Raw genomic sequence first — 19,947 nt, forward strand, 5'->3', positions numbered from 1 at the left:
TCCCATTAGCGCCATGAGCTCTGCAAGCTTAAACTTTAACTCAGACCCAAGTTTAGTTCCCTTGACTCCTAATGCAAGCGTGCCAATGCCGAAACGTCGTCGTTTCAAAGCGTATGAAAGAAAAAAAAAATTAGAACGAAACGATGCCGTTTTGAGTTATTTCGGGGTTTGACACCCGGGGCAAACATTATTTTCCTTGCTTGTATTATCATCTACGTATTAGACACATGGCGCCCATAGAGAGAGATTCGACCTCATCAACTGTGATATGCCTACTCCACACTCTAAAAAAGAGAATATTTTCCTAACAATTTCAAGAAATCCGTTAAATAAAAATTGAAACATACTCAAAAGTCAAAACCCCAAAAACCCATTTTTCATATTTTGGCTTCTGGCGCGCTTCTCATTTTGTCTCTCAGGTACTTTCTTTTTCTTTTATCTTTTCCTTTTTTTTTCTGTTTAATCTTTTTGTTTGATCTAAATTCAATACGGGTGTCATAATTTGATCAGTATTATTCACGTTTCTTGTTTCAAAAATTGTCGTTTTCTTTGTATGTTTCTTAATTTGGTTAAAGGAACATGGATATTTCCTTTTAATTATATTTTCTGGGTTCTTTGAGCAGTCACAAGAACCCATCACCTGCACTTGGTAAAGTGGCATTCTTTTTCTTGTTCTTGTTCTTTTTTTCTACTTTCATTTTTTTTTTCTGGGTAGCAGATGAATTAAATAACTGTCTGAGAAGTACTTGAAAACGTGCATTTGAATAAATTACATGGTTTGGGTTATTTCTTGGGGTCATATTTAGTTTTACCCTTGAGTTATATTAGGTCAAGAAAAATAACTTTTGTTGGTAAAAATTAGGTGGGTTTGATTTAAAGAGATATTTGGACTTTTGTATGTACGCAAATGCCTTGATAAATTGGTTTGTTTCATGAGATGTGTGCTTGTACTGTTAGGTAGTTAATTAAATTCATTTGAGTATCTTATTAACTAAAATGTAAATTTTAGAATCATATGAATATATTTGGTTTGAGTGCTTGTTCATTGCATTTTATTCCAATTATTTTTTATTGACTTTATTCAATCTTTGGTTCATATGAGAAATGAGATGCTCTTTTGGTTCTTCGCTTTTCTGTTGCTTTAATATTTGACAGGCTGGAGTGGATTCTTGTTTCATTCAAATTCTGTTGACTTTATTGTTAACATGTTATCTGTCTCTAGTAGGACTTGATTTCATTTTGAACTTGATCGTGCCTCTTTTCTTTAACTTGTTCATTTCCCATTGCAGGCTTTGCTTTCTGGTGTTGATTTAGATAAGGACTGAAAATCGTTAAATTGATAAATGTTCTAGAGATGGAAGTTTCAGGGGCATTAGTTCAACATATAGAACGGGGAAATGGTATCTGTAGTTCGTCAAGCTCTTTAGGTTGTGCAGTTCTTGGTGACATCTGGATCTCTGAGGCTTTGAAGCCGTACGGAGATCTAGCTGTACCAGATGTTGTGTGTAATGAGAAGTCAAGACGTGCTGGATCTTTCCAATCAGCTACTCTTGGTTTTCGTGATAAGCAGGTAAAGAGCAAAGTGGATTCAATTACTGATGATCCGAAGTTCAAGAAACATTTTAGAAAGAAAAAGAAGAACAACAAAAGAGAACTTATTCAAGTAAAAAGATCTCCGATAAGATTGTTTCTATGGCAGGAGAAAGTAAATATGATGTTATTGATGCAAAGTCATCTTCTTCATCAATTATGGAGGATATACTCAATCCTGCTATAAACTGTGAAAAGGGCTTGGAGAAAAATACCCCACTGGTCAATTCAACTTCTCTATGTGAGATACAAGTGAAACTGTGTTCTGAAGATCTGAATATTCAAAACTGCAAAAGTAGAACTTGCTGTAAAGTTCCAGGTGAGAATAAGCAAGGGTGTGATGTCTGTAACAGTTCTCATGCTATCGGAGAAAGAAATGGATTTAAGAGCCATAACTTGGCATCTGAACTTGATGCTGTCCATAAGACTAGAAATCACCAACATATCATGACAGGGAAGGAAAATAGCCAATCAGTCTGGCGGAAGAAGCAGAGGAATGTAAGGGAAACACAAACCAGTGAGGGTAACAAATTGCAACGCAATTATCTACAGGGAGATGCAAGTATGCTTCAGAAGAACCTTTTTGTCGAGCACAACTCATTTTTTGGTAAAGGATTGCTGCCCACTCCAACAATTGAATCTTCTAGGCACATTGGTGTAGCAAATGCAGGAAATAAAAAGACAAAACCAGATGTGAGAATCCACCAGAAGGTGTTGGTTGAGTCCTCTCGATGGGTTGTTCATCAGAGATTAAATAGGAGACTTGATCGACATGTGTCCCAATGAAGTCAAGTAGCCACTTGTGAATTGGATGAATATGAAGAACAGAACTTGAAAACAAAGGGATCCTTTAACCCTCAAAATTATTGCAGAAGCAAGAAAGGACTGGAATGTCAGGGGCATAATTTCTTGAGGCCTCATAACAAGTCTTGTTTATGTAAGAAAGAATTTTTAGAGGTGCCATTTGAACTGAAATGTTACAAGAATCCTTATATGGCGCAGAGAACTTGCAGTAGCCAGCATGGTTTTACCCATGGTGCATCCTGCCTGCATTCTTATTCTGATTTTCTTCTCATGGACAGCCAACTTGGGTATGCTCTCAACCATATGGTGGGGTGAAGATACCAGGGATGAGTTATATATCAGCTAGATCATTTCATGCTTCCACAAAAAGTGAATCATGCATAAAATTTGAACAATTTAATGAAAACCAATTCATAAAAGATGTTACTTCTAGAATGAATGCAAAGAAGTGGGTTGCTGTCGGCACTAAGGGGTCAAGTATTTCAGAAAAAACTGGTTCTGCCGGTATCTGTCATGTTTGTAATGGCGACTTGCGACTTTTACATGAAGTAGAGAAGGATGGCCGTTCGGGGGGAAATGTAATTGATCATCGTGCATCTGCCATGTTAAGCAAATTTAAAAGTACACACTTAATTGGTAGCAGCAGTTTGAATCTAGTTGAAACTGAAGCTCCAAATTCTGACAGTCGGTGTACCACAACAGAAGTCCATCACATCAAGAGTGCTGAAATTAGAATGAAATATGTGCAAAATTTGAAAGATGTTCAACAGCTTATCGTTGGATTAATGGTAACAGATCCTCTAAATGCTGCTTACAAAAAGCAACTAGTATCTTAGGGTTTTGAGCTAGAAACAGGATGTCCACTTGCGGAGTTCGAAAGATTCCTCCACTCCGCTGCTCCTGCTATTGCCTCATTATATCAACACGGAAAATGTTCTTTGTGTTTGGGTGATCAGTTGTCTGATAGCTCCTTGTGTAAGCACCAGATACCTAATACATCACTTTTTTCTGTTTGGAACTGGTACAAGGAGCCAGGGAATTATGGACTGAAAGTCAAAGTAGGGGATTCTCAGAAACTAAAAGGGCGGCTTACTGAATCAGCATCGTTTGATGCTCATTTTGTTCCTTATCTTTCAGCTGTTCAATTGTTTGGCTACTCATATCTATCTAATTCTTGTGGTACAAGTGAAGAGCGCTCTAACTCTGACATGTATATCAGAAATAGTTCAACAGCATTAGAGGGGAAAAATCTTTCGGCCCCAGAGCTGAAATTTGGCTCGATTGAAGAGAGTGTCAATTCATATAAAGCTTTCTGTCCTGAAGGCCACTCCCAGAGTTTCACTCCATCACCTGATCGCTCCAGTAATTGTGAACTTTTATTTGAATTTTTTGAAACTGAGAAACCTTGGCTGCAAAGGCCTCTCCATAATAAGTAAATTTCGCCACTAGCCTTTATCTTTCCTTTGCTGTATTGAAAATTATAATCATCAGGCAGTAGCTAATTCAAATTGCTAGGTTGATATACAATCAATTATTTAGAGTGGATGCTATTAGAACTATTTTTCTAAACTTGAGTCTGGCATATTTCTCTCACATGGTATTTAATCTGTAGTCTATTCATTAACTTGTAGAAATTGCATCTTGGAGTATTTATGATACTGCTGTAGGTTATTGTACGATGTGCATTGAGAGTTCTGCTTTCTTACCTCGAAACTTACATTGATATATTTACAGAATTCATAAAAGTCGTACATGAAAATGGTGATTCTACATAGTTGATTTGTAGTTCCGTTTCAGCTTTTCTTGTGTGGTGTGCCCAACCATTGCCCTAGTTGAAGGTTTGACATGTTTTGTCCTCATTGCTGTAGTTGTGTCTTCTTTTTATCTTCTTATCTTAATTAGTACTCACTCATTGTCATCCATTTCCAATCAGCGCTTATCATGTAGGCTTTTTTTTGTTGAACTCTTTCTTCTCATTCTGTTTACAATTCATTGAAACCCTCATCATTTTTATTCGAAATGGGGTGTTAACATGTATCTGGATTGGATCTTAACTAATTACTAATTGCAGAATTCTGGATCTTTTTGATGCTGAAGCTTCTTATCTTCAAGTATTTGGTGACATATCAAAGTTGAAATCTTTGAAGCTGAATGATCTACATCCTGCATCCTGGTGAGAATCAGTCACCACATGGTGCTTTCATTTATTTACTTATTTTTTGGGGTGGGGGGAACCAATCTGTGACATTCTTATTACAACCTGAATAAATTGGTTTTAGGTTTTCAGTGGCTTGGTATCCTATATTTCGAATTCCCGAAGGGAAATTTGGTGCAGCTTTCTTGACTTATCATTCGCTAGGACATATGGTTATGAGAGATGTGCCAACTGATACCCTCAAAAAGAAAACACTGTGTTGTCTCCCCTGTGGTGGGATTGCTAAGCTACAAGGCACAGGTAAAGTTTAAGCTCTATATGTTCTACCCTTGTCATATATTGGTTTAGATTGCAATCTTCTGCCTATTTTCAGTGGTTCTGCTGCTACTATCCGACATGCATAGTATAGGTTCGTCCTTAATCAATTGTTCAGGCAGTCAGGTATCCAAAGTCAAAACTGAATAAGCTTTGCCACCCGGACCTATGACTGAGAAGGAGCTTGTTGATTTTCATCGAATTCCCATGGAGATTTAAGTTTTACTAAACTTGACACACGTGCCACATAGATATCATAATCCTTGAAATTCAAGTTTTGAACTTTGAATCACGACCATGATGTTGTTAAGTAATAAATAAACCAAATTGTGTTCAATGTCTGGGTATATGTAGAAGCAGTGGGTTGGAATTCTTATCAGGATATCTAAGACTATGAACCCAATGGATTATAGAAATGAGCTATATATATATATATTTTAATAATTTCACTCATTTTGAGATAAGCTATAATTCTTCTCTGGATATTGATCAGAGCTGTGGTACAGCACTTCACAAGCTTTATACCTGCAGGCAGAAAGCTGGTTTGATCTCAAAGTACCTGAAGAATCCTCTTTCAAAGACTCTTCACTTTTTGACCGTTCTGAAATTCTTCGGGAACAGCTCAGAATACTAGAGGAAAATGCGTCTCTTTTTGCTAGAGGTTGTGTTTGGACGGATGGCATCAAGGTAGTCAATCGACACAAAGACTATGAGTTTTTCAGTTCCCATAAATAATACTAAGCTGACCATATTCAGTATTATAATACGATTAGTACCCTCTTTTCTTCAACCAATTACCATTGCAGATTTGGGTTACTTAGCATGAACAGATATTATAGGGGACATGCAGATGTATCATTTTGTAATGTGCTACTGCAGTCTCATTACTGCGTATAAGTTTTTGCGGTGCATTGGAAACAGAATAGAAACTGGAATATACAGAGGGGTTAGTTTCAGTTTTTTCATTTAACTGCATTGAACTTTATCGAACATAACTCGTCAAGATTTTGCTTCTTTGTACATTCTTGGCCCAAATGAAATTGGTGCTGCAATACACTGCAACAAATTCGGATGTTTTCAGTACATAGTTTTAGTTTTATTCTATCTATTTGTTTATCTTATCAATTCAGTTTGTCTATTTCGCTAATCATTCCAATCTTCTAGTCATTTTAATTAATTTGCAACGACTCTGAAGTATGAACTGGACTCTTTGTTTCACCATTGATGACAGTGAAATTCGACTTTAGATTACTCGTCCAACTGAAATGAAATTTCAAATGGTTGGTTCTGTTATGTTGTGTTCTGCATATAAACATATATTAAAATCATATATTAACAGGTAGATAAATTGTTATCATTCGAGTGGACATTATTAACAGCTAGAAAATAAACAACTTGCAGACACGAGATTTTGATAAACATTATGCTACGACATACGAAGTTCAAACCATATGAAAATAATATAGATTAATACCATATATGTATAGTAGACTATCTAGGATAATAGTACTCAAATAAGGGCAATAAATTCAAGACTATAGTCAAACAGAAATAACAAAACACCACCCAAATCCAAAAAACAGAAATAACAAATACTACTCAAATAAAATTGATTATCTTGGTAAGGATTTAGGAACTTGCTGATGATCCAGCGAACTTAGCTTGAGATGAAGCACCTGAAGTCTCAGATGACTCGGTGAAGAAGATTATATCCTCCTTGTTATCTGCGATTACTTTAAGGGATCTTGGAATTGGAGACTGAGTCACTTCCAAAACCCCCTCAAGTATTTGAACCACTTGACCAATTGATGGCCTATGAGTTTCATCATCTTGGATACACCAACAAGCAACTTTGCAAATCCTTGAAAGCTCTTCTACATCAGCACTACCCTCAAGTCTTTTGTCTAAAAGGCTAAGCACATTGCCACCTTCACTCATTAGGCTTGCTGCCCAAGTTGGGAAGTATTTCATTTCTTCATCTTCAGAGTATACAGAGTTCCATTCAAAGTTTCTCCTTCCTGAAACAATTTCAAAGAGCATCATTCCATAGCTGTAAACATCAGCTTTTGCTGTTATGGCCACTCCTGAAAGCCATTCTGGTGCGAGATACCCTCTTGTTCCTCTAATGGTCGTTAGGACTCTGCTGAATTCTCTCCCAACAAGCTTTGACATGCCAAAATCTGCCACTTTTGGACACCATTGAACATCTAATAGAATGTTCTCTGGCTTTATGTCGCAGTGTATGATGCAGTCTCTGCACTTCTCGTGGAGATAAGCCAATCCTCTGGCTGTCCCTAGTGCAATTTGGTATCTTGTTTTCCAATCAAGAACCTTTGAATTCTCTCTATGGAAGATGTGCGAATCTAGGGAACCATTTGGCATGTAATCATAGACCAATAATTTTTTTGTACCTTCAGAGCAGAATCCACGAAGCCTAACTAGATTGACATGTTGGATGTTCCCTATTGTGCTGACTTCTGCTCTGAATTGTTTCTCTCCTTGACTGAAGCTCTGCAGCTTCTTCACAGCTATGACACTTGAATTAGGCAGCCTCCCTTTGAAAACAGAACCAAAACCTCCTCCCCCCAATTTTTCAGAGAAATTCTTTGTGGCTGTTAGCACATCCTTGTATGCAAATGCCACCAACGAACCATCCTCCACTGATTTGCTTGTTTTCATTGTATTCTCTCTCTTCCTGAAATACATAAAAGCAAGAAGGCCTAATAGAGCTACAAATGCCACTGAACCCACCACAGCACCAATGACTATTCCCTTGTTATTACTGGAACTTGAAAACTCCGAAGCTGCAAGCTTGACATGAATAGTTTTCCCATTTGCGTCGCCTGGTGAAAGTTGATGCAGACTCAAGAGACTTCCAATCCATATTGAACAAGCATTGTCTTCATAAGCATAAGCAGTGCAAGAGCAGTTCCTCGAGCAGGTTGTTTCACACTCCTTGATACTCCCTACTGCCACAGATTGTGGATGTTTAGGCAATACCATGTGAGAATTTGCTAAAAACTTGTCACTCTTTCCATTTGTAACAACAGTATTTTCACACTGCAGTTGGGTTTTCCTCACACAGCCAGAAGAATAATCCTGCATCAAGTTCCAATTGTTCTCCCATTTTGGCCTAAAACCTGGCAGACAAGCACAGAAAGACTGGTTTCCCTCATTACATCTGCCAAATGCGCCACAATAAGCATAAACATCACAAGGTTGCCTTGGTTGCGACCAGAACTGAAACCAAGCCTTGCTAGACTCCAACCAAAACATAACCTCAATCTGCCCTGATGAATCAATAACAAAGCGCATTGTCATAGAATTAGTAACAGAATAAACGAAATACCTCCCATTTTCATCCGAAATGTAGTTGAAGTCGACATATTGACGAGATATCATTTCCGGAACGTTGGCAAAATTTATTCCAGTCCAGACTCCACTATTCCAGTATTGTTCAGACCTATTCCACATTATAACATATTGATCCGATCCATCTGGGGCTAGCTCAAGCGAAAAGAGACCCGGTGCAGGATCCTCCTTATTCTTCCATGAGATGAGAAATTGGTTTACTTTTGCCCGTTTGTTTATTCCAAACTTCATTCCGGGAAGCCATGTATGAGTCGGATGATCAAAACTTTGCCATAAGGTTGAATTAGCTGAAGAATCTCTCAAAACAAGATTACCTTCATCTAGAACAACTGCTTCGATTGAAGCTGTTGTATTACTAGCGTTCAAACTTGTGGACCAGATGGGCGTTTTAGACTCATTTAAAAGAACTAAATTACCATCGGATATTCTTAACACTGAGGAGTTTTTATCGGAAACTGGTTTGTCTCTATTTGCCACCCAAACTATGGTTTGTTCTGACAACTTTTTGTACCAAATGCCTATGTAGTAGTTTGAAGAGTTACCTGGCTTGAAGAAGCCTAGTTCAAAGACCCCACCAGCAGAGACAATAGTTTGATCCCCAGAGAGAAATTGGTTTGCAGAGATGGAGTCACGAGCAGCAGAGGATAAATGATGTTTGAGAGTGAAGCATATGGAGAGAACACAGAGCATGAACCATACATTTTTCTTGACATCCATGGCTGCTGGAAAACTTCTGTGCAGACAAGATGTTGTTTATGAACAACAGATGGTCTATTTATCAAAGACATAAGGGAGAAATTGGAGGTGGGTGTGGCGGGCCTAAGCAGAAACAGTTAGTAATCACTGTCGTTGTGCTTATACTGTCAACCGTGTCACAAAATTTTTTTCAGATGGACTATTTAAAAGTCTAACGTAAATTATTTGTTACGTAAGCCGTCAAAGCCATCCTTCAAGAAAAGAAGGAAACTTGTTAGCCAATTGAAGTCGATAAAAATACGGACAATTCAACAATGTTGGCCAGTTGATTCATATCTTGACCCATGTTATTTATTACAACGTCGCGTTTAAGTTTGTTTGTTTGTTTGATTGATTTCGCTGTTTTTCCCCTTCTTCTGGATAACTTTCATTTCAATACCTAATTTTGACAATTGAAGCGATTAGGTGAAACCAATAGTCAATGCAGGGGAGCATAGATCAATCAGAGTTCATTAGAGAGAACAGCGAGGCAAAAGGCTTGTGATTCTTAAAATTGCTTTGGCAGGTTGCATTATTATTATACACTACGAAGCAAGGCTTCTATCCAAGTATGCATACAGGTTGTTACAAGTGAAATTAGCCAAATACATATTCTTAAAACACAAATGTGAAAATATTTTCTTCACACCGATTTAAGAACTTCTTGATGATGTGGTGCTCTTTGCTTGAGATGAAGCAGTTGAATTGTTGCTCTTTGATTAAAAAAACTCTGAGATAGTGAAGAAGACTACGTGCTCATGGTTGTCGATCATTACTTGGAGAGCTCTGGGAATTGGAGGCAGTGCCACGTCCAAAACTCCCTCAAGAATTTGAACTACTTGACACATTGATGGCCTGTGAGTCTCATCATCTTGGATGCACTAACAAGCCACTTTGCAAAGTCTTGCAAGCTCTTCTTCGTCAGCGTTGCCCTCCAGTCTTGGGTCTAAGAGGCTAACGAGATTGCTGCCTTCAACTATTCGTTTAGCAGCCCAAGATGGGAAGAACTTCACTTTACCATCTTCAGATTCCTCCGAGCTCCTCCTTCCTGATACAAATTCAAACAGCAACATTCCGTAGCTGTAGACATCCGTTTTGGCTGTTATGGCCACTCCTGAAATCCATTCAGGTGCAAGGTAACCTCTTGTTCCTCTCATGGTTGTTAGGACACGGCTGAACTCCCTCCCAACAAGCTTTGCGAGCCCAAAATCCGACACTTTGGGACAAAATTCAGCATCTAACAGAATGTTCTCTGGCTTTATGTCACAGTGTATGATGCAGTCTCTGCACTTCTCATGGAGATAAGCCAAACCTCTGGCTGTCCCCATTGAATTTTGGTATCTTGTCTTCCAATCATGAAAGTCTGAATCTTTTTCAGTGAAGAGATGAGAGTCTAAAGAACCGTTTGGCATGAAATCGTAGACCAACAACCTACTAGTTCAGAGCAGAAACCCAGAAGCCGAACCAGATTGACATGTTGGATATTCCCTATGGTACTGACTTCAGTCCGAAATTGCTTCTCTCCTTGGCTCCAGCTTTCAAGCTTCTTCACAGCTATGAGACTTGAATTCGGCAACACCCCTTTGAAAACTGAACCAAAACCTCCTCCCTCCAGCTTTTCAGAGAAATTCTTTGTGGCAGTTTGCAAATCCTTGCATGCAAATGCCACCAAAGAACCCTCCACAGTTTTGGTTGTTACAGTTGCTGTCTTTCTCCTTCTCAAGTATACAAGCATGATCAGGCCAATAAGAGCTACGACAGCCACTGTGCCCACAACACTGCCAATGAATACTCCCTGTTTATTCTTGGGACTCGAGAACTCAGAAGCTGCAAGCTTGATATAAATGGTATCTCCACCTCCTTGTAGCTGTTGCAGACCCACGAAACTTCCTACCCAAATCGAGCAAGCGTTGTCTTTGTAAGCATAAGCAGTGCAAGAGCAGTTATTCAAGCAGTGTGTTTCACATTCCCTGATACCCCCTACTGCCACAGATTGTGGATGTTTAGGCAATTTCATGTTACTGTACTGGAAAAATTGGTCGCTTTTTCCATTGGCAAGACTATTATTTTCACACTGCAGCGGGCACCAGAATAATCTTCCAAATTCCAGTCACTCACCGATTTTTGTTGAAAACCTTTCAAACAAGAACAAAAACGCTCAGTTTGCTCATTGCAGGTGCTAAATTGACCACAAAAAGCATAACCCTTGCATTGCTGTCTTGGTTGGGACCAAAACAGAAACCAAGAGTTGGTAGGCAACCAATTCATCTGCTTAACCTGTCCTGAAACATCCATAATGAATCGAGATGTGTAAGTGCTATCTTTCACATTGTTGGTGAAATAGCTCTCGTTTTCATTCGACACATAGCTGAAATTGTAGATATAATTTAGTGTCATTTCAGGGACCAAGCTGAAAATTTTTGCATTATCATCCCAAGGTCCACTTCTCCAGTACTGCTCAGACCTATTCCACAAAATAGCATTTTGATTTGATGCATCTGGTGCTAGCTCAAGGGAGAAGAGACCCGGTGCAGAATTTTCTTTATTCTTCCATGAAGTGAGAAGTTGACTGACGTTGTTTCTCTTGTTGAACGTCAGCTTCATACCGGGAATCCGAGTATGAGCTGGATGATCAAAACTTCGCCATAACGGCTCCGACAAATTATTTGACAAATCTCTCAAAACAAGATTTCCTTCATCTAAAAGAACTGCTACCACAGAACGTCTGCTGGTAGCGGTCAAAATTGTGGACCAAATGGGTTGTTGGGACTCATTAAAAAGAATTAAGTTACCATCTGAGATTCTTAAAACCGAAGAGAATCTATCAGAAACTGGCTGTTCTCTGTTGGCTACCCAAACTATAGTTCTTTCAGAGACTTTTTTGTACCACATGCCTATGTAATAGTTTGAAGACTTACCAGGAGCTGGGTTGAAGAAACCAAATGCAAAGACCCCACCTTTAGAAACGATCGTTTGATCACCAGAGAGAGATTGGTTTGCAGAAATGGTGTCAGCTCCGAAGGAGACATGGGATTTGAGTGAGAAGCACGTGAAAAGAACAAAAAGCATCAACCATGAATTGTTCTTGATGATTTCCATGGCCGCTGCAACAACCAAAAATTCTGTGCTGTCAAAATATGTAGGAACGAAATGGAGGCGCAGACGAGAAGGAAAAGAAAGGGAAAAAGAAACATAGAGGCATCAAGGAAGCAGAGCATAAAGAAGTAAAGCAACCAAGAAACCATAAAGAAGTCGAACACTTAGGAGCCGTAAAGAGGTCAAGCGGCCTAGAAGCCGTAAAGAAGTTAAGCAGCCAAGAAGCCATATAGAAACCAAAGATCATAAGCTAAGGAAAAGCTCCCTTGTCTGCAACATTAGCGCTTTCAAAATTTAAATCACTCACATTTTGAAATTCATCCAAAATTTTCACACCATTAATAACTGTATCCGGCTTATTTGGTGTCATCAACGATGCATTCAACTCCTCACTGCCACTCTTTGTATTAGCCTTGACCATTAGTGGATTTTTTAGCCGTTTGACGAAAGCACCAACAGTCATTCTCATCCAATTCCCAAACAGAAGAGTGGTGTGGGAGCCATCCTCTGCCCATGCTAACTCATGCACCTCACACTTATGAAATATATGTCTTATCCTATCACAGTGAAAATAAAAATTTAACTACTTCTCATATTGTACCAAACACACATTTAAGATCCAATGAATGGAATTTCACACGTAAATTCCGTTTTAACGAATAAGAAATATCAAAGGTAACACAATATCAAAAGTAACATAGACTTTCAGATACTTTCTCATACAATCACCAGATGATCTCATATTTATTTTCTCCATCGTTCCATGTATACTCAGTTGAAGTTCAGTTATCTCTTTTAATATATACAATAAGGGCACGTTATAAATTTACACCCAAAATATCACTTTGTCAGAACATTCCACAGTCAAATCACCATTACCTTGCAATGGAGTGAGAACAACCAATGTCCTATCAAAATGCCATGGGCCAACAAAAGAACTCGTCAGCTAAAACAGAACAAGAATACATTCTTCTCTAAACATTTGATCTTAACTCCCTGAATGTTCTTCAAATCACTGGAAAATTCTTAGTGAAGGCATCTTTGGAAATCACCTGCTTCGTTAATATCTTACTAATCAAGTAATTCACTGCCATTGCCTCCCTTCGCTTTTGGACAGCATCTGAGACAAAATCGTACTTGCTTTGTCACGCAAAGTTAAAGAGCCACAAAGTTTCGCTAATTCCATCGTATCCATCATATAGACCACCAATAACAATAATGGAAAATAGCGACAATATAAAAAACTTCACAAATTTAAAACAGCAGACCTAAAAAACATTAACAAAGAGCTAAACGGGAGAGTAATTAAGACACCACATCACTCCCTCATTACACCACTTTCACACTACTAACTATTGGAAGAAAGTCGAGAGTTCATAGTACACAAATCTATAGAATAATAGAGTATTTAAAATAATTTTTAGAGCTCAAATAGTCCTATCCCTAATATTATCAATTTATCATCCCAAAATTTTCATTGGAAAAAATAACATTCATTGGTACATAGTATACTTTAATAAATTTCTAAGATAATTTATTGTACAATATTTCATTCTCACCAATTAACGTCGTAACATACATCAAAGAGTACATAATCATTCTTTTTTGAATAATTAAATGTTTATTCACATGCTACTTGGCAGTAATTCATGTTTCTTTAGAAATAATTTTTTATTTAAAAAACTATTAATTTTATTTATGTAACTTTTTAAAAAACTTATAATATTATTTATTCACCATCTCCCTTATTTTCCATAACACTGTTTATAAACATGAATTAATTAATTTATTGGAATATTTAAAGTGTAGCAAAAAAACATATTAAAACGGATCCTCCTGGATGGTTACAATAGCGGGGTAAAACAGACAATTCCGCGGGCTGCCCATAATCCATCCATTATGGTATTTTGCTTGTGTTATCATCATACGTATTAGACACATGGCGCCCATAGAGAGAGATTCGACCTCATCAACTGTGATATGCCTACTCCACACTCTAAAAAAGAGAATATTTCCTAGCAATTTCAAGAAATCCGTTAAATAAAAATTGAAACAGACTCAAAAGTCAACCCCAAAAACCCATTTTTCATATTTTGGATTCTGGCGCGCTTCTCATTTTGTCTCTCAGGTACTTTCTTTTTCTTTTATCTTTTCCTTTTTTTTTCTGTTTAATCTTTTTGTTTGATCTAAATTCAATACGGGTGTCATAATTTGATCAGTATTATTCACGTTTCTTGTTTCAAAAATTGTCGTTTTCTTTGTATGTTTCTTAATTTGGTTAAAGGAACATGGATATTTCCTTTTAATTATATTTTCTGGGTTCTTTGAGCAGTCACAAGAACCCATCACCTGCACTTGGTAAAGTGGCATTCTTTTTCTTGTTCTTGTTCTTTTTTTCTACTTTCATTTTTTTTTTCTGGGTAGCAGATGAATTAAATAACTGTCTGAGAAGTACTTGAAAACGTGCATTTGAATAAATTACATGGTTTGGGTTATTTCTTGGGGTCATATTTAGTTTTACCCTTGAGTTATATTAGGTCAAGAAAAATAACTTTTGTTGGTAAAAATTAGGTGGGTTTGATTTAAAGAGATATTTGGACTTTTGTATGTACGCAAATGCCCTGATAAATTGGTTTGTTTCATGAGATGTGTGCTTGTACTGTTAGGTAGTTAGTTAAATTCATTTTAGTATCTTATTAACTAAAATGCAAATTTTAGGGTCATATGAGTATATTTGGTTTGAGTGCTTGTTCATATCATTTTATTCCAATTATTTTTACTAACTTTATCCAATCTTTGGTTCATATGATAAATGAGATGCTCTTTTGGTTCTTTGCTTTTCTGTTGCTTTAATATTTGACAGGCTGGAGTGGATTCTTGTTTCATTCAAATTCTGTTGACTTTATTGTTAACATGTTATCTGTCTCTAGTAGGATTTGATTTCATTTTGAACTTGATCGTGCCTCTTTTCTTTAACTTGTTCATTTCCCATTGCAGGCTTTGTTTTCTGGTGTTGATTTAGATAAGGACTGAAAATCTTTAAATTGATAAATGTTCTAGAGATGGAAGTTTCAGGGGCATTAGTTCAACATATAGAACGGGGAAATGGTATCTGTAGTTCGTCAAGCTCTTTAGGTTGTGCAGTTCTTGGTGACATCTGGATCTCTGAGGCTTTGAAGCCGTACGGAGATCTAGCTGTACCAGATGTTGTGTGTAATGAGAAGTCAAGATGTGCTGGATCTTTCCAATCAGATACTCTTGGTTTTAGTGATAAGCAGGTAAACAGCAAAGTGGATTCAATTACTGATGATCCGAAGTTCAAGAAACATTTTAGAAAGAAAAAGAAGAACAACAAAAAGAGAACTTATTCAAGTAAAAAGATCTCCGATAAGATTGTTTCTATGGCAGGAGAAAGTAAATATGATGTTATTGATGCAAAGTCATCTTCTTCATCAATTATGGAGGATATACTCAATCCTGCTATAAACTGTGAAAAGGGCTTGGAAAAAGATACCCCACTGGTCAATTCAACTTCTCTATGTGAAATACAAGTGAAACTGTGTTCTGAAGATCTGAATATTCAAAACTGCAATAGTAGAACTTGCTGTAAAGTTCCAGATGAGAATAAGCAAGGGTGTGATGTCTGTAACAGTTCTCATGCTATCAGAGAAAGAAATGGATTTAAGAGCCACAACTTGGCATCTGAACTTGATGCTGTCCATAAGACTAGAAATCACCAACATATCATGACAGGGAAGGAAAATAGCCAATCAGTCTGGCGGAAGAAGCAGAGGAATGTAAGGGAAACACAAACCAGTGAGGGTAACAAATTGCAACGCAATTATCTACAGGGAGATGCAAGTATGCTTCAGAAGAACCTTTTTGTCGAGCACAACTCATTTTTTGGTAAAGGATTGCTGCCCACTCCAACAATTGAATCTTCTAGGCACATTGGTGTAGCAAATGCAGGAAATAACAAGACAAAAACAGATGTGAGAATCCACCAGAAGGTGTTGGTTGAGTCCTCTCGATGGGTTGCTCATCAGAGATTAAATAGGAGACTTGATCGACATGTGTCCCAATGAAGTCAAGTAGCCACTTGTGAATTGGATGAATATGAAGAACAGAAATTGAAAACAAAGGGATCCTTTAACCCTCAAAATTATTGCAGAAGCAAGAAAGGACTGGAATGTCAGGGGCATAATTTCTTGAGGCCTCATAACAAGTCTTGTTTATGTAAGAAAGAAGTTTTAGAGGTGCCATTTGAATTGAAATGTTACAAGAATCCTTATATGGCGCAGAAAACTTGCAGTAGCCAGCATGGTTTTACCCATGGTGCATCCTGCCTGCATTCTTATTCTGATTTTTCTTCTCATGGACAGCCAACTTGGGTATGCTCTCAACCATACGGTGGGGTGAAGATACCAGGGATGAGTTACGTATCAGCTAGATCATTTCATGCTTCCACAAAAAGTGAATCATGCGTAAAATTTGAACAATTTAATGAAAACCAATTCATAAAAGATGTTACTTCTAGAATGAATGCAAAGAAGCGGGTTGCTGTTGGCACTAAGGGGTCAAGTATTTCAGAAAAAACTGGTTCTGCTGGTATCTGTCATGTTCGTAATGGCGACTTGCCACTTTTACATGAAGTAGAGAAGGATGGCCATTTGGGGGGAAATGTAATTGATCATCGTGCATCTGCCATGTTAAGCAAATTTAAAAGTACACACTTAATTGGTAGCAGCAGTTTGAATCTAGTTGAAACTGAAGCTCCAAATTCTGACAGTCAGTGTACCACAACAGAAGTCCATCACATCAAGAGTGCTGAAATTAGAATGAAATATGTGCAAAATTTGAAAGATGTTCAACAGCTTATCGTTGGCTTAATGGTAACAGATCCCCTAAATGCTGCTTACAAAATGCAACTAGTATCTGAGGGTTTTGAGCTAGAAACAGGATGTCCACTTGCGGAGTTCGAAAGATTCCTCCACTCCGCTGCTCCTGCTATTGCCTCATTATATCAACACGGAAAATGTTCTTTGTGTTTGGGTGATCAGTTGTCTGATAGCTCCTTGTGTAAGCACCAGATACCTAATACATCACTTTTTTCTGTTTGGAACTGGTACGAGGAGCCAGGGAATTATGGACTAAAAGTCATTCTCAGAAACTAAAAGGGCGGCTTACTGAATCAGCATCGTTTGATGCTCATTTTGTTCCTTGTCTTTCAGCTGTTCAATTGTTTGGCTACACATATCTATCTAATTCTTGTGGTACAAGTGAAGAGCGCTCCAACTCTGACATGTATATCAGAAATAGCTCAACAGCATTAGAGGGAAAAAATCTTTTGGCCCCAGAGCTGAAATTTGGCTCGATTGAAGAGAGTGTCAATTCATATAAAGCTTTCTGTCCTGAAGGCCACTCCCAGAGTTTCACTCCATCACCTGATCGCTCCAGTAATTGTGAACTTTTATTTGAATTTTTTGAAACTGAGAAACCTTGGCTGCGAAGGCCTCTTCATAATAAGTAAATTTCGCCACTAGCCTTTATCTTTCGCTTGCTGTATTGAAAATTATAATCATCAGGCCGTAGCTAAATCAAATTGCTAGGTTGATATACAATCAATTATTTATAGTGGATGCTATTAGAACTATTTTTCTAAACTTGAGTCTGACATATTTCTCTCACATGGTATTTAATCTGTAGTTTATTCATTAACTTGAAGAAATTGCATCTTGGAGTATTTAAGATATTGCTGTAGGTTATTGTACCATGTGCATTGAGAGTTCTGCTTTCTTACCTCAAAACTTACATTGCCATATTTACAGAATTCATAAAAGTCGTACATGAAAATGATGATTCTACAAGGTTGATTTGTAGTTCCGTTTCAGCTTTTCTTGTGTGGTGTGCCCAACCATTGCCCTAGTTGAAGGTTTGACATGTTTTGTCCTCACTGCTGTAGTTGTGTCTTCTTTTTATCTTGTTATCTTAATTCGTACTCACTCATAGTTATCCATTTCCAATCACCGCTAATCATGTAGGCTTTTTTTCGTTGAACTCTTTCTTCTCATTCTGTTTACAATTCATTGAAACCCTCATCATTTTTATTTGAAATGGGGTGTTAAGATGTATCTGGATTGATCTTAACTAATTACTAATTGCAGAATTCTGGATCTTTTTGATGCTGAAGCTTCTTATCTTCAAGTATTTGGTGACATATCAAAGTTGAAATCTTTGAAGCTGAATGATCTACATCTTGCATCCTGGTGAGAATCAGTCACCACATGGTGCTTTCATTTATTTACTTATTTTTTGGGGTGGGGGGAACCAATCTGTGACATTCTTATTACAACCTGAATAAATTGGTTTTAGGTTTTCAGTGGCTTGGTATCCTAGATATCGAATTCCCGAAGGGAAATTTGGTGCAGCTTTCTTGACTTATCATTCGCTAGGACATATGGTTATGAGAGATGTGCCAACTGATACCCTCAAAAAGAAAACACTCTGTGTTGTCTCCCCTGTAGTGGGATTGCTAAGCTACAAGGCACAGGTAAAGTTTAAGCTCTATATGTTCTACCCTTGTCATATATTGGTTTAGATTGCAATCTTCTGCCTATTTTGAGTGGTTCTGCTGCTACTATCCGACGTGCATAGTATAGGTTCGTCCTTAATCAATTGTTCAGGCAGTCAGGTATCCAAAGTCAAAACTGAATAAGCTTTGCCGCCCGGACCTATGACTAAGAAGGAGCTTGTCGATTTTCATCGAATTCCCATGGAGATTTAAGTTTTACTAAACTTGACACACGTGCCACATAGATATCATAATCCTTGAAATTCATGTTTTGAACTTTGAATCACGACCATGATGTTGTTAAGAAATAAATAAACCAAATTGTGTTCAATGTCTGGGTATATGTAGAAGCAGTGGGTTGGAATTCTTATCAGGATATCTAAGACTATGAACCCAATGGATTATAGAAATGAGCTATACATATATATATTTTAATAATTTCACTCATTTTGAGATAAGCTATAATTCTTCTCTGGATATTGATCAGAGCTGTGGTACAGCACTTCACAAGCTTTATACCTGCAGGCAGAAAGCTGGTTTGATCTCAAAGTACCTGAAGAATCCTCTTTCAAAGACTCTTCACTTTTTGACCGTTCTGAAATTCTTCGGGAACAGCTCAGAATACTAGAGGAAAATGCGTCTCTTTTTGCTAGAGGTTGTGTTTGGACGGATGGCATCAAGGTAGTCAATCGACACAAAGACTATGAGTTTTTCAGTTCCCATAAATAATACTAAGCTGACCATATTCAGTATTATAATACGATTAGTACCCTCTTTTCTTCAACCAATTACCATTGCAGATTTGGGTTACTTAGCATGAACAGATATTATAGGGGACATGCAGATGTATCATTTTGTAATGTGCTACTGCAGTCTCATTACTGCGTATAAGTTTTTGCGGTGCATTGGAAACAGAATAGAAACTGGAATATACAGAGGGGTTAGTTTCAGTTTTTTCATTTAACTGCATTGAACTTTATCGAACATAACTCGTCAAGATTTTGCTTCTTTGTACATTCTTGGCCCAAATGAAATTGGTGCTGCAATACACTGCAACAAATTCGGATGTTTTCAGTACATAGTTTTAGTTTTATTCTATCTATTTGTTTATCTTATCAATTCAGTTTGTCTATTTCGCTAATCATTCCAATCTTCTAGTCATTTTAATTAATTTGCAACGACTCTGAAGTATGAACTGGACTCTTTGTTTCACCATTGATGACAGTGAAATTCGACTTTAGATTACTCGTCCAACTGAAATGAAATTTCAAATGGTTGGTTCTGTTATGTTGTGTTCTGCATATAAACA

At 37.5% G+C, this 19,947-nt stretch overlaps 3 protein-coding genes across 28 annotated transcripts in view; 1 reads left to right on the plus strand and 2 right to left on the minus strand.

The window, feature by feature from the left end:
* Positions 1-262: 262 nt before the first annotated feature.
* LOC112497083 (uncharacterized) lies at positions 263-19,734 on the plus strand. Of its 25 annotated transcripts, none has more exons than XR_008052269.1 (6): positions 263-419; positions 1,290-1,570; positions 15,346-17,593; positions 18,232-18,333; positions 18,440-18,617; positions 19,126-19,734. XR_008052269.1 is itself a non-coding variant. In XM_052434731.1 (5 exons), the coding sequence occupies exons 1-5, from the start codon at positions 3,603-3,605 to the stop codon at positions 5,603-5,605; spliced, it is 720 nt and encodes a 239-aa protein (XP_052290691.1). In that variant the 5' UTR covers positions 2,309-3,602; the 3' UTR covers positions 5,606-5,966. The 25 variants fall into 25 exon arrangements, 7 of the variants coding, with proteins under 7 accessions (XP_052290691.1, XP_052290695.1, XP_052290690.1 ...); XR_008052264.1 differs by having other exon boundaries at positions 1,290-1,427; positions 15,203-17,593; XR_008052270.1 differs by lacking the exons at positions 263-419; positions 1,290-1,570 and adding exons at positions 14,003-14,195; positions 17,896-17,999 and having other exon boundaries at positions 15,065-17,593.
* On the minus strand, positions 6,197-9,102 carry LOC102625503 (G-type lectin S-receptor-like serine/threonine-protein kinase At2g19130). The gene has a single exon (XM_052434724.1). It carries the CDS (start codon positions 8,951-8,953, stop codon positions 6,494-6,496), a length of 2,460 nt encoding a protein of 819 aa, XP_052290684.1. The 5' UTR covers positions 8,954-9,102; the 3' UTR covers positions 6,197-6,493.
* Positions 10,340-19,947, minus strand: part of LOC127900235 (G-type lectin S-receptor-like serine/threonine-protein kinase At2g19130) — a 29,105-nt gene continuing 19,497 nt past the window's right edge. For both annotated transcript variants that reach the window (XM_052434726.1, XM_052434725.1), the window contains exon 3: positions 10,340-10,573. In XM_052434726.1, coding sequence (XP_052290686.1) covers positions 10,365-10,573 — 209 coding nt within the window. In that variant the 3' untranslated portion in view covers positions 10,340-10,364. The remainder of the gene's footprint in view (positions 10,574-19,947) is intronic.

This window comes from Citrus sinensis, chromosome 2 (genome assembly GCF_022201045.2).
Source record: "Citrus sinensis cultivar Valencia sweet orange chromosome 2, DVS_A1.0, whole genome shotgun sequence".
Lineage (NCBI taxonomy): Eukaryota > Viridiplantae > Streptophyta > Magnoliopsida > Sapindales > Rutaceae > Citrus > Citrus sinensis.

Bases quoted from the DNA above. Each gene is read 5' to 3' on its own strand.
- LOC112497083 (XM_052434730.1), top strand. From the start codon at position 3,603: ATGTATATCAGAAATAGTTCAACAGCATTAGAGGGGAAAAATCTTTCG. The intron at 3,827-4,465 runs GTAAATTTCGCC...TACTAATTGCAG, and splicing joins CAAAGGCCTCTCCATAATAA to AATTCTGGATCTTTTTGATG. The intron at 4,568-4,673 runs GTGAGAATCAGT...AATTGGTTTTAG, and splicing joins GATCTACATCCTGCATCCTG to GTTTTCAGTGGCTTGGTATC.
- LOC102625503 (XM_052434724.1), bottom strand. From the start codon at position 8,953: ATGGATGTCAAGAAAAATGTATGGTTCATGCTCTGTGTTCTCTCCATA.